Source organism: Hypomesus transpacificus, chromosome 9 (genome assembly GCF_021917145.1).
Source record: "Hypomesus transpacificus isolate Combined female chromosome 9, fHypTra1, whole genome shotgun sequence".
NCBI classification, from domain to species: Eukaryota; Metazoa; Chordata; class Actinopteri; order Osmeriformes; family Osmeridae; genus Hypomesus; species Hypomesus transpacificus.
This window is the reverse complement of record NC_061068.1, coordinates 3,550,112-3,563,561: the sequence shown is the minus strand read 5'-3', so window position 1 is coordinate 3,563,561 and position 13,450 is coordinate 3,550,112. Positions and strand designations below refer to the sequence as shown.

Genomic DNA, 13,450 nt, shown 5'->3' with positions numbered 1-13,450 from the left:
GAGGAAGAAAGGAAAGTGGAAAGTCCGCTGTCATCTGGGGGGGGAACAGATGTTAAAACGATCCCTCTGTGACTAACACTGACATGGTCACCTTTAGATGCCCTCAACACCTTGAGGAGACGTTAGAGGAAGGGAGGGAAGGAGGGAATCTAATACTGTTTGGCATTGTCACCTTTAGATGCCCTCCGACCCCTGAAGAAGATGGGGGAGGGGGAAGGGGAAGGGGAGGGGAGAGGGAGGGGGAGGGGGAAGAGAGGGAAAGGGGGAGGGGAAGGGGAGGGGAAGGGGAAGGGGAAGGGGAAGGGGGAGGGGAAGGGGGAAGGGGAAGGGGAAGGGGAGGGGGAAGGGGAAGGGGAAGGGGAAGGGGAAGGGGAAGGGGAAGGGGAAGGGGAAGGGGAAGGGGAAGGGGGAGGGGAAGGGGGAAGGGGAGGGGGAAGGGGAAGGGGGAGGGGAAGGGGGCAAGGGGATTCTCAGTTTCTTGTCAGGTGTTATTTTCTTCAAAAAAACTGGCTGCTCCCAGGAGGAGGAGGGAGGATGGGGGAGGAGGAGGAGCAGGGAGAGGTCGAGATGGGAGGACGAGAGGAGATCTCTGATGTATGATATGGGATATATCTCTCTCAATTCAATACAGTATGCTTTCTCGGCATGAGTGTTCAGGTAATTCTGTGCTGAAGCAGCCCATAGTAAATGGGCAACACAGAGGAGAAACAGAGAGGAGAGTTGAACCATAGAGGAGACACACATCTGTCTCCTTGTCTCTCTGCATCTTCTTAAACTCGTCCGCTGCTGAGGAGTCTGTCTCAGGACAGCTCTGTGTGTGGGGACTGCTTCCAGTTCCAGACCTGTCACTGTGGGGCACTCACACCCAACCTCACACACTGACACCACCACACACACACACACACACACACACACACACATAGAAACACACACTCTCAGACACACGCACACCGACCATCCAGCCGAACCCTAACCCTACCCTCTGCACTCTGACAAGAGGACAAGTGACAATGACTCCTGTGTGTCTGCACTTGTCTGCGTGTGTCATACACAATCTGCTGCAACTGCCATGGTGTTCCCATGGAAACACAGCTCTCCTGTGTGTGAGTGTGTGTGTGTGTGTGTGATTTTGTCTCAAATTTGGAGAGGTATAGTACCATCCCAGTGTCACCAAACAGGTGATGCTGCAAGCCGTGGCCTGGCCTCAATACAACTTCTGTGTGCACAAGTGTGTGTTTGTAAGGCAATAGAGTTTGCGGTCAAGATTACAGACAGAAGTATTAGAGCAGCAATGAGCTCACTCTGTCAGCTAACATTGGATAGCTACAGTATGTGTGCCAGCACTGACTGCCTGAGCTAGCCTTGAGCCAGCTATGTGAGAAACACTAAGTTTACTCATCGAGCAACACTGAGCGAGCTATGTTGAGCGAAACACTGCTCTCTAATTTAGGAGGCAGCTCCAACCCTGCTCTCATCTGGTGGGTGGCTGGCTAGTTTGGAGAGAGGAGGAGAGGGAGAGCGAGAAAGGCAGAGAGACTTGAGAAAGCAAACCAGAGAGAGAGAGCATCCCGTAGCAAGAGCTGTGAGCTGTGTGACAGCCTGTGGTTTTTCTTAGCCGTGTGTGTGTGTGTGTGTGTGCAGCGTCATGTCTAGAGAGGCTGGTTTTCAGCGCTCTCAGCACAGCAGAAGGACCAGCCGCCTCACCACCTCTCCACCGTAAGTAGCCGCCGCCGCTACGTAGACTGACCAATCACCATCCAGGAGGATCTAGTTTTATCTTGTTGTTGGTCATTGATGTGGTGTGTGGTATCTGGAGTGTGGTATCGGGTGTGTGGTATCAGGTGTGTGGTATTGGGTGTGTGGTATCAGGTGTGTGGTCATCATGGGTGCGTAGCTACATGACGATGAGGCTGCGTCCGATTGGTCAGGTCTTGTGCTGGGTGTGGCCGGCTGCCCTCTACTCTCTCGGAGCTACTGAAGTGTGGCTGCCTGTCTGCAATGGAGATCTCTGACCAACCTGCTTATGTGCCAGTGTGCGTGTGCGGGCGTTTGTGCATGTGCAAGTGAGCGTGCGTGTGTGTGTGTGTGGGGGGGAGTACGTATGTGTGTGCTTGCATGTGCGTTTGTGCACGTGCGAGTGAGCGTGCGTGTATGGGGGGGGGGGGGAGTACGTGTGTGTGTGCTTGCTTGTGCGTTTGTGCACTTGCGAGTGAGCGTGTGTGTGTGTGTGGGGGGAGTACGTGTGTGTGTGGGTGCTTGCTTGTGCACTTGCGAGTGAGCGTGTGTGTGTGCTGAGGGTCAGACTGGGTCAGGAGAGGATTACGGATGAGATGCCTTTGGTGGTCCATGCCAGCTCCCAGCCTGCGCTGAGCCCAGCCCTGGCCACTCCACACCGGGCTCGGCACGCTGGCATATGGGCTCTGCTGGGTCACGCAATCAGGAGCAGACCTTCACTGCACGCACGCACGCACACACATATGGACACAAACATACACACACACACACATAGACGCAAACACACACACACATGAACACAAACACACCGAACCTCACACACACACACACACACACTCGGAGGGAGAACCCCTGGTTGGAGGACGTCCAGTCTGGAGAGCTTACAGGAGGACACGGATGATGGTAGACAGATAGAAGCAGAAAGTGAGCGAGAGAGATAGACACAGAGAGGCAGAAAGTGAGCGAGAGAGATAGACAGAGAGAGGAGAGCAGACAGACTCAAAAGAATGCATTAAGTAACCATCAAACAGGAACAGTGAGGACAGAACTGCACACAGTGAGACAGGGAACACACACACACAGACACACACAGACACACACACAGGAGAGGACAGCTGAGGACAGCTCGGTGATGAATGAAAAGACACAGGAGAGAGAGAGAGAGAGAGAGAGAGAGAGAGAGAGAGAGAGAGAGAGAGAGAGAGAGAGAGAGAGAGAGAGAGAGAGAGATGGCAGAAAGTAAAGAGTTGATGTGAGAATATCCTTCAGAAAGGAATAACATAGAGGAACATCCATGGCATCAACCTAATGTGTGTGTGTGTGTGTCTGTGTGTGTGTGTGGCAAGTGTCTGTTTTCTCTGAGGGTTCTAGAATAGTTGTAGGTGCTGAACTGTGGGCCTCTGTGTAGCCCTCTGTGACAGTACTTGGTTAAAGTACCTCAAAGAAAACATGTCAGCCTCTTACTGCATCTTAGCATGGGGGAAAGGATGGAGTGAAATGAGCATGTCTAAAACAACCTGACAGAGAACATCCATATTGTATAAGACATCTGGAGGTTCTGCACAGCCTGTTTGTGTGTATGTGTGTGTGTGTCTGTGTTTGTGTGTATGTGGTCTCTAGATTACAAGCAGCTGCAGGTTAGATGAAGACTGTTGAGAAAAAGTAGAAAAGGTTTTGGGTCATCACCCACTTTCTCTTTCATTTTCACATTCTTTGTCCTTTCTTCTTTTCTTCTTTTCTACACCCCCCCGTCTCTGTCTCTCTCCCTCTCCCCTCTCTCTCTCTCTCTCTCTCTCTCTCTCTCTCTCTCTCTCTCTCTCTCTCTCTCTCTCTCTCTCTCTCTCTCTCTCTCTCACGAACCGGAGCAACCCCTTGTCCGTCCACAGCCTGATTGGTCTAACACTCCACTTCCTGTCACACAGGAAGTGGAGCTCTTCAACTTGTATCTGGCCACAAAACTCACCAATCAGTGTGTTGTGTGTGATTGCATGTGTATGTGTGTGTGCGCTCAAGCATCTGTTTTTCAGCATGTGTGTTCCTATTTCTACGTTTGCGTATGTGTATGTGTGTCGGTATGTGTGTGTATGTTTATCCTCTGCTGGTTAGCAAGATAATCACAGCCCATAGGTCCAGAACCAAAACATCACTTCCTGTTGAGTGACGAGCAGGGACACAAACACGTCCATCATGGTTGTCATGGCAGTTACCTAGGAAACCAGCTGGTCCTCATTCATCAGCATGAGGCTGGCAGGAGACTGCTCTTCAGAAGACGTGTTTACTACGGGAGGGTCACTACTGGAGTCCATGTTGTTCTAAGCCAGAAGGTTGTTGATGTATGTGACGACACATGACATATATGTCAAGACTGAGGCATTGTGCTCTAGTGGTTAGGTTTAGATTTGACAGTTTGTATTTGTAGAAAACAAGTTTGCAGCAGTAGTTAAAGGTAGCAATAGGGCATTTAAACTGCCGGTTTAACATCCCACCTTGATATACAGTACCATGGGAAAATGTGTCCAAACTTTTGACTGGTACTGTACATCAAGGCATCTTCAACAAAATGCATCTTTTTGTTGATATATATGTGATATCAGGGTTTTTCCTACATAGAGAAAATTTTGGCGTGCGCCAAAGCCGGTTTCCCAAGCGCCAATGACAAATCCCGAGCGCCGAAGGCAAAAAAACCTGTGTTCATCACGCGTGCAATGCATGTCAGCAAATATGTTCTCAATAGTATGTTTCAAGTAGGCTACAGCCGAACCCTCATTCTGTTTTGATCAATAATAATCAAGTTGATAATGGCGTGTGTTCTTGTCTGATCAATACGCAACTGTGAGGTGCGCGAATGGACAGAGCGGCCACTAAACTGTCGTTCCGCTGCGAGGGCCAGCCCGACGTGCACGAATAGTACACCTGTAGCCTACAAATGCTAATTATATTTCCACTCAAAATGCTGACAAAAGTTTGATTTACGATTTCAAACGCAGCCTCCATTGGTATTCTTAACCTGGAATGATAACATGTAGTGCAGTGTTTCCTCTATGGCTACATTTCTGCCGTCACGGTATTAGAAATCAGGCTGTACAAAAAGTTTAGTCAGTATATCAGCAGTGAGTGCATGTCGGAGAATAGCACGGACACGCGCTTCACACCGCAGTTGAGATTGCTCGTGTGCGTCCTTGAGAACGTATAACTTATGTTGTCAGTTCTTAAGATCGTTATTGTATAAGTCTATTGTTCTTGCAAATTTAAATCAAGTTAACTGGTGATTTTCATTGTTTGTATTCTTCCCCTGCTAGCTAAATTGCACATGTCTGTTGATTTGATAGCGATTGCTGCCCTTTCTCAGGTTTGTATTTTAGGTGCATTATTATGCTGAAGTAGTTTTAATTAATAAAAAGTGGGCATATTGTAAATATTTGCTACAGAATGCTTAGCCTATCAAGATCAAATGAAGCAGGCAATGTACATGCTTCAGAGTGGCCTACCTTAATCGATAGGCTAGGCTACTGACCATTTACAATAAGTTGTTACGTCAATTATTAATTGGCAGCATTTCTGCCATTTAAAACATACTTTATAACTTAATTGCTTCAGGGGAAATAGGAAGAAAATATGTGTGTGTGTGTGTGGGGGGGGGGGTGCAAAACACTTGGGACTAAATACATTGATTAGAAAAGGAAAAAAAAGAATATATATATATACATATTTATATATAATCTTTTTTTTTTTTGGAGCAACGAAGACCCATTTTGACCCAGGAAAAACCCTGGATATATATTATGACATATATATGTTTGATAGGTAAGCTTACAAATGGAGAATGGATTGGAATATCCCATTTATATACAGTGTTTGTGTTCTGTAAGTAAAGCATGTGTCCGTGCCTTTGGTTGACTTTGACTTTGTATGTATGTATGTATGTGTGTTTGTGTTTGTTTGTGTGTGTGCATTTAAATTTCTAATATTTTCCTGATCTGGCTGAATTGTAATGGGTTTGACCCCCTGTCTTGTGATGGATGCTGTCGAGTAAGCAGAATCAGAATCCTACAAGAAGAGTGTGTATGTATGTGTGTGTGTGTGTGAGTCTACATGTGTGTTTGTTTCTGTGTGTGTGTGCACACAGTTCATTCTGTGTTGCTTGCCAGTTGAACCAGTGTCGAATAAAGTGTCTTAAAGCTTTGCACGTTTCTAATGTATTTGAACCATTTGGCCAAGTGAATGCTGAATCACAGCCTATTCATCGTGAATTATAAACGGAAACTTCACAGGGCAAATTATGTTTTCATTGAGTTTAAAACATTGATGGTAAGTGTATTATCCCCCCTGCTCTCTCTCTCTCTCTCTTTCTCTCTCTCTCTCTCTCCCTTTCTCTCTCTCTCTCTCTTTCTGCCTCTCTCTCAGAAACACAAGGTAGATCTGTTCTACAAGCTGCGTCACGTGATGAACGAGCTCATCGACCTGCGCCGCCAGATGCTGTCAGGTCACCTGACCCAGGACCAGATCAGAGACGTCAAACGCCACGTCACTGTACGACTGGACTGGGGCAACGAGTGAGTTATCTCCTCCCCTGTCTCCTCCTCCTATCCTCTCTCCTCTTCTCCTTTCTCTCTTCCTCTCTTCTCCTTTCTCATCTTCTTCTCTCTCCACTCCTCTCTCTTCTCTCTTCTCTCCTCTTCTCCTCTCTAGAGTCCTGTACTGTATGTTGCCATCCATTTCACTAAATGTATAGTTTGCAGTGGGTTGACAGTAATTAGCTTTTGTCAGTGGATGTTATTTGTCATGGATGTCCTGTGTGTTTGAGTGGCCACGGCATCTAGATGTCTGCTCTGACCTTTCTACAACTTGAGTTGTGGTGTCCTCTCTCTCTTCCTTTCTCTCTCTCAATCTCTTTCTCTCTCACTCTCGCTCTCTTTCTCTCTTTCTCTCTCACACACACACAGACACCCACACACTATCTCTCTCCATTTCTCTCTCTTGGGAAAATGTGTCCAAACTTTTGACTGCTACAGTATATATATATAAATTCATATGTTAGTATCTTCTTTAGTAAGTTGTGATTCTCCTTCCTGTTCTTGAGAGGAATGGAGACAGAGATAGTAAATAAAGCTCTTTAGACAAACTGGGTTTCCACCGCTAACTGTGGCGACGGCTACAGAGGGGAGTGTGCAAGTGTGCTGTCCCTCAAGGTTAGAAGCAAATTGATGTGAGTTAATCCTCTCTCTCTCTCTCTGTCTCTCTCTCTCTTTCAGACACCTGGGATTGGACCTGGTCCCCAGGAAGGAGTTTGAGATGGTGGATGCAGACCAGATCAGTGTGTCTGATCTCTACAAGATGGTCAGTTCTCTCTCTCTCTCTCTCTCTCTCTCTCTCTCTCTCTCTCTCTCTCTCTCTCTCTCTCTGTGTCTATATTTCCCTCTTTTCGGTACTGTTCATCCCTCTCTGTCCCATTCACACCTCGGTTCAGAAACTCCAGTGGAGGTTCCAACATGATTTCACACCTCCGCAGAGCTAGCTAGACCCCTCCCGCTCCTCTCTGCTCTCCTGCTCGGTCCTCATCAGAGAGGCCAGACCGTGTTAGCTTGCGTAGCATCTCTACGGGCTAACGTACGGAGCCAGCAGCGGCCCTAACCTCTCCCCACCACACGCTCAGAGAAGTGCGGCCGGGCTGCATTGTGTGAAAACACATTAGAAACGAATGCACCCCCTATTCCACAGTGTGTGTAGGGTCGTGCTTGCCAACGACGGTTATTTGGGGCAGACGAAATTACAGAGAGAACGGGATCAGGTGGGCAGAGCCAACAGGATAATTGGTTTGTGGATGGCAAGGGGCCAGGCACTGGCATGGGACAGGTGTGTGTGTGTGTGGAGGGGGGGGGGTGCAGACATGACTCTGGCATGAGGCTCTGGTCCTGCACAGGGAGGTTGGCAGGAAGAGGACAGTCTCTGTTGGCATGGTGGGCACGAGCAGCGGGAGGTGGGTGAAAGGATGGCATCTCCTCTCCCTTCCCTCCTCCTCCTCTCTCCCTTCAGATTCACGACGACAAGCCACAGAATTCCACGTAGGATTGTAATTGTGAAGTATCTGTTCTGTTGCAATGGTTGATGAGCCATGTCCAGCGAATGGACTATGATGATTCATGTCTAGAATATGGACCGTGAGGAGTCATATCTATATGGACCATGATGATTCATGTCTAGAATATGGACCGTGAGGAGTCATATCTATATGGACCATGATGATTCATTACTAGAATATGGACCGTGAGGAGTCATATCTATATGGACCATGATGAGTCATGTCTAAAGTGTAGACTTTGATGGATGAGTCATGCCTATGGACTACAGACTGTAGTAGTGGCGACGGGGACTGGTCCAGACTAACTTTTGTCTCCTCCCTGCAGCATCTGTCCAGCAGACACAGTGTCCAGCAAAGCACCACTCAGACACAGGTGGGACCCAACCCTGACCTCACGAGACACCTCACACACACCTCACACACACCTCACACACACATTACACACACCTCAGACTAGAGGCGTAGCCATGGGTAGGCACAGGCCTACCCAATTTGTTCTAAGGCCTCCCCAAAAACTAAAATATCTCTGAAACATTATACACCGGGTGCACATCGCAAAGTAAATAAGGAAAAGAAACTGAACAGATGCCTATCCATATTTTTCTAAACCTACCCAAAAAGATTATTCTTTACTGTAACTTGAGTGAAAAAGTGTCTTTCTAAACATGAGTATCCGTACTTCTACTTGAGTGAAGGATGTGTGTACTTTTGACATCTTTGCACCACACACACACTCAAATAGAAGATCCATTGCTTAATCAGACCTGTGCGATGTGTGTGTGTGTGCGTGCATATCCAGGGTGACGGCGTGCGTCAGCGTCACGGGGAGCCCTGTCGGGTCCCTGTCCCCCACCACCTGTTCGTCAACCTGAAGAGCTTCACCTACAACACCATCGGAGAAGACACAGACATCTTCTTCTCTCTGTATGACCTCCGGGAAGGCAAGCAGATCAGGTAGGGGGGACGCACACCACGTTCATTTAGTCATTTAGCAGACGCTCTTATCCAGAGAGACTTACAGTAAGCACAGGGACATTCCCCCTGAGGCAAGTAGGGTGAAGTGCCTTGCCAGGCCGGGAATCAAACCGGCAACCTTATGATTAAAAGTCTGATTCCCTAACCGCTCAGCCATCTGCCCCTCTACGTACACACAACGTATACACACAGCAGACTGATGATGACACACTCACACATGCAAACATACAGCACATGTGCATACACAAACGTATACACACACAGACACACACATATTCAGACAAACTTCGATACACACATACAGTACACACACATACAAACAAAGCATATGCACACACATGCATACACACTTGTTAGTGTTGTTAATGGTGCAGTGTTCTGTTGCTCTGAGCTGATAAATAATGGATGTCTGGGTTCATTATCTTAACAGATAATGAATAGCTAATGTGCATCATGACACTGATGTAAGGCAGAGTTCAACAGAGTTTACTCCTCACAAGTGCTGTGTCGGTGGTGTGTGTGTGTGTGTGTGCGTGTGTGTGTGAGCGTGCTTCCAGCTGGTCATGTAGAGCTGATGCTTAGCACTTCATTCACCCCTGGGGAGTCACACAGGAAATGATGCTCCCTCTCTCTGCTCCTCTTCTTATTCTCCTTCTCTCTGCCTCACTCCTTCTGCCCTTTTCCTCTCTCCAGGTCCCCCACTCCTCCTCTCCCCCTTTTCCCACCCTGGCCTCTCCCCCCTCCCTCCCTCCCTCCCCTCCCTTCCTATTGCATTGCAGTCACAAACCACAGGTTCCCTCCTGTCACTGCTGTGAGTGAGACTGCAGGGAACCCACACTCCCACATCCAGTGTCGGTGATATGGTACCTAATATGGAGAGATCCTAGTGGATAACAGCTGGGCTTGGCTAGATGTCTCCACTAGCTCAGGGTTTCTCCTAACACTTCCCTCTGCTGCTGTCTGCTCTGCTCTGCTGGAGAAGGTCACTAGTGACCCGGCAGCCCTGCCCCAGACCTTGTGGAGCCCTGCTTATGTTCTTATGTTCTAAGGAGCACGCGTGTGTTGGAGGAACAGACAGAGATCTTTCTCAATGTCCCACAGTTGCGTCTGAGACCTAGGAAGACCAGGAAATCCCCTTGTGTTAGAGAAGGACGTTTTTGTTTGCGGTTCGATCCCTGACCTGAGATGGTCTGTACTTCTGTGTTTCCTTGGGAACTGTCTCCCTGGGATCTGAGAGGTGAACCAGAGGCAGAAGCTATAGTTGCTTAACCGTTTCCACGGAGACCAACACATATAGACTGGTGTGTGTGTGTTTGTTTGATTCTCTAACCCAGACTAGTTTATCAAGTATTCTACAGTGTTTAAACATGACTGCAGTGTTCTATCTACTAATTCCCTCCTTAAAATACAGATGTTCCGTACAGTACCTGCTCTTCTCCTTTTCTTTACCTCTTCCTTCATTCCTCCCTCCCTCCCTCCCTCCCTCCCTCCCTCCCTCCCTCCCTCCCTCCCTCCCTCCCTCCCTCCCTCCCTCCCTCCCTCCCTCCCTCTACTCTCTCCTCCTCCCCTCCCCTCCCCCTCTCTCTCTCTGTGAGTACGACAGCACCACCCACTCCAAACCTGTCTCTAAGCTAACCTGAGTGGGTGTACAGGCCACCCCAAAATGAGACCAGTCTCCTTATACAGCCAATAATATTCCCCATGCCGCGGTTGTTATAGTAACCAGAGAACATGTTCATGACTCATCGAGCAGTTCTTAATTTCCCTACATTGCTCATATACAAACATACTTTATTAACTTTGTCTCTCCTCCCCTCCTCTCTCCTCCTCCCCCCCTCTCTCCTCCTCCTCCCCCTCTGTGAGCTGTTTGTTGAGAGATACAACACAGTCCTCTCCTGCACTGTGTTCCTGCTCCCTGACACTGGAGTGTTCACAGTGAGGAGTCTGCAGGCCGTCAACAACCCCTGCGCCTGATGGTTTCATTCATGAGAGACAAATCATATGCACCCTGGAGTCTGACAGAGACTGTGTTCAGGCTCTTCCCTGTTCATCTTTCTGGGGAATTATCCTCACGGATGACGAACTGCTAATGTGCATTGAGTCAGGACTTGGAAAACACTGTTGTAAACAGTGAGGATCACAGGGTCATAGGCATGTTATGGGCATAGCTGCACTTGGAAGTTTGTGATAACAATGATGATGTGTTTTATATGTGCTGTGTAAAAAGAGAGAAGGCTGGAGATGCGTCTGTCCCCAGACACACCTGGGTGAAGGAAGAGGTGTGCTTGATTTATCTCCCTGACTGAAAAGGGAGCCATGGGTGGCGCCTCATACTGTATGTGCAAACAACCGATCTCACCCTGTGCACCCAGAGACATAAATCACACCCACCTCCCAGTCCTAAGGAAAGGTTTTCACTCAGAGCTGCAGTGATTAGACCAAAGTGTGTGTTCTACTGGGAGGTATTTAGGAGCGGTGTAGCTAGGTGATGAAACTTTGAGCTGCTGATTAAAGATGGAGTTTTAATGACCAGTAAACTACAAGTACCAGGCTTCTAGCTTACAGCCCTACACTGTTGCCTGTGTGTTGCTTCATTCTGTATTGTACAGAGTTTTTATAGCTGACAGAATAAAAAAAGAGAACAGAATAGAAAAAGTTAATTGTCCACGCAGGTGGAAAGTTGTATTTTCCTTGTGTAATGAGCTGTAGGCCAGTCTACATGCTCCTCTGGATCTCCATGATGTCACCAGGTCTGATGGTAGCTACTTGCGCATGCCCTGGGGGGGGACCAGAGAGCTCTCTGATTGGCTGTGATGATGCAAAGTGATGTGATGATTTTTCCCCCCAAATCCTCAATTGTGTGGTGTCATAACGATATGGTACACCGATGAAAGAGAGCAAGCGTATTGGCGAATCGTTTTGTGTATGCGTTAGGAGGATTCAAATGTTAAATATCGGTTGGAATAGTCCTCATGTCTTTGGTCTCCCACTGTTTTAAAATCGGTTATGAAAAAAAATTATATATATCCTCCTGTGGGTCCCTGGCCTAAAAGACAGCTAGTACTGTCAACAGTTTGTATTGTGTCTGGTCAGACAGTACAGAGTAATGTTATGCTAGCTGTTCAGGTAGCAGGGCAACAGTGTGTGTCTGCCTGCAGTGTGGGCATCTCCCTGTGGCCTGGCCTGATCCACTGTGTGAACACAGGCCCCACTGGTGTGTCATTCTAGATGTGCTGTCCTCGCTTTGTAAGACTCACCGTTGCAGCCAGCAACAGGAAATATAAACGAATAAAATTGAGCTTGCAGCTGGAACTCTCCGCCTAGCTCTCCTGATGGAGGTGAAACACGTATTTGCATAGGTAGGATTTGTTTATTTGAGCTATTGTGTCTTCAGGGAATTGAGAAAACACTTTTCGGAAGTGATAGAAAAAAAGCTGAATGTCTATAATGAGAGTCCTTAGCTGGTCTTTATGCCTGTTGTGCTTAGCAAGGCAACAATTGTGTGAGCGTGCATGTGTGCGTGTGTGTTTTGTGTCGCAAATTAAAGTGGCTATGTGTACTTATCTCTCCATACTTATATGTTTGTCTAAAATATTTGTTTATGCACACATCTGATGCTCCCCCAAGCTAATCGTAAACAGGAGTGTGTCTGTGTGTATGCATTTGTCTGTGTGTGTGTTGGGTTAAGAGGACTGTGAAAAAGCACACAGAATGTGTGAGTGTGTTTGCCTCTATGTGCATCAAGAAACAGCTTTCTTACTGATTTTCAAGCAGAGTTTAACAGCTGTGTTTCTTTGTGGTTCCAGTGAGATGATGTGTGGTTGTGGTCTATTCTGAGCGGGCTTTCTCTGTGGTTCCAGTGAGATGATGTGTGGTTGTGGTCTATTCTGAACTGTGTTTCTCTGTGGTTCCAGTGAAAAGTTTATGGTCAGACTGAACAAGAACGGAGGCCCCAAGAACCCAGAGAAGGCCGACCGTCTGTGCGCTCTCTTCACAGTAAGTGTTCTGCACACACACAAACACACACACACATCCACACACATACACTTCCTCACACATTCACCCACACACACATGCAAACTGCCTGTGTTCTTTTCACAGTCTCCTTCACACCACACACACACTTGTTACACCCCGCCATCACTTGTGTGGAACGTGTGCTTTATGGTTCTCGCTATGCGTGTTCCTCTGCAGGATCTGAGCAACAAGGACATGAAGAGAGATCTGTACATCGTGTCCCAGGTCATAAGGACGGGTGAGACACTGCTCCCCTTTAAGCTGTGTGAACGCACACACACTCGCACACACACACACACACACACACCTACATACACACTCATTGTAATGGATTTGATCATCTGGGAAGATAGGGATGCTCTCTAAGGTCCATCCCATACACCTTCTCACATGTGTGTGTGTGTTCACCTGTGTGTGTGTGTGTGTGTTCACGTGTCTCTGTGTGTGTGTCCACAGGTCGCATGTTGCTGAATGACTCCAAGAAGGGTCCAGCCCATGTGACTTACCGCCGCCCGTACGGCTGTGCTGTGTTGGCCATGAGCGACGTCCTGCAGACCATCTCGGAGCTGAAGGAGGAGAAGGACTTTGTCCTCAAAGTCTACACGTGAGGAGCCTCACACATACACACAGTCACTCACACATACA

At 47.9% G+C, this 13,450-nt stretch overlaps 1 protein-coding gene across 1 annotated transcript in view; it reads left to right on the top strand.

Annotated features, from left to right (window-relative positions):
- Positions 1-13,450, top strand: part of dock3 (dedicator of cytokinesis 3) — a 68,699-nt gene that overhangs the window by 17,587 nt on the left and 37,662 nt on the right. Inside the window, exons 5-11 of the mRNA XM_047025403.1 lie at positions 6,139-6,287; positions 6,987-7,071; positions 8,139-8,186; positions 8,613-8,767; positions 12,703-12,784; positions 12,983-13,043; positions 13,262-13,409. Coding sequence (XP_046881359.1) covers positions 6,139-6,287; positions 6,987-7,071; positions 8,139-8,186; positions 8,613-8,767; positions 12,703-12,784; positions 12,983-13,043; positions 13,262-13,409 — 728 coding nt within the window. The remainder of the gene's footprint in view (positions 1-6,138; positions 6,288-6,986; positions 7,072-8,138; positions 8,187-8,612; positions 8,768-12,702; positions 12,785-12,982; positions 13,044-13,261; positions 13,410-13,450) is intronic.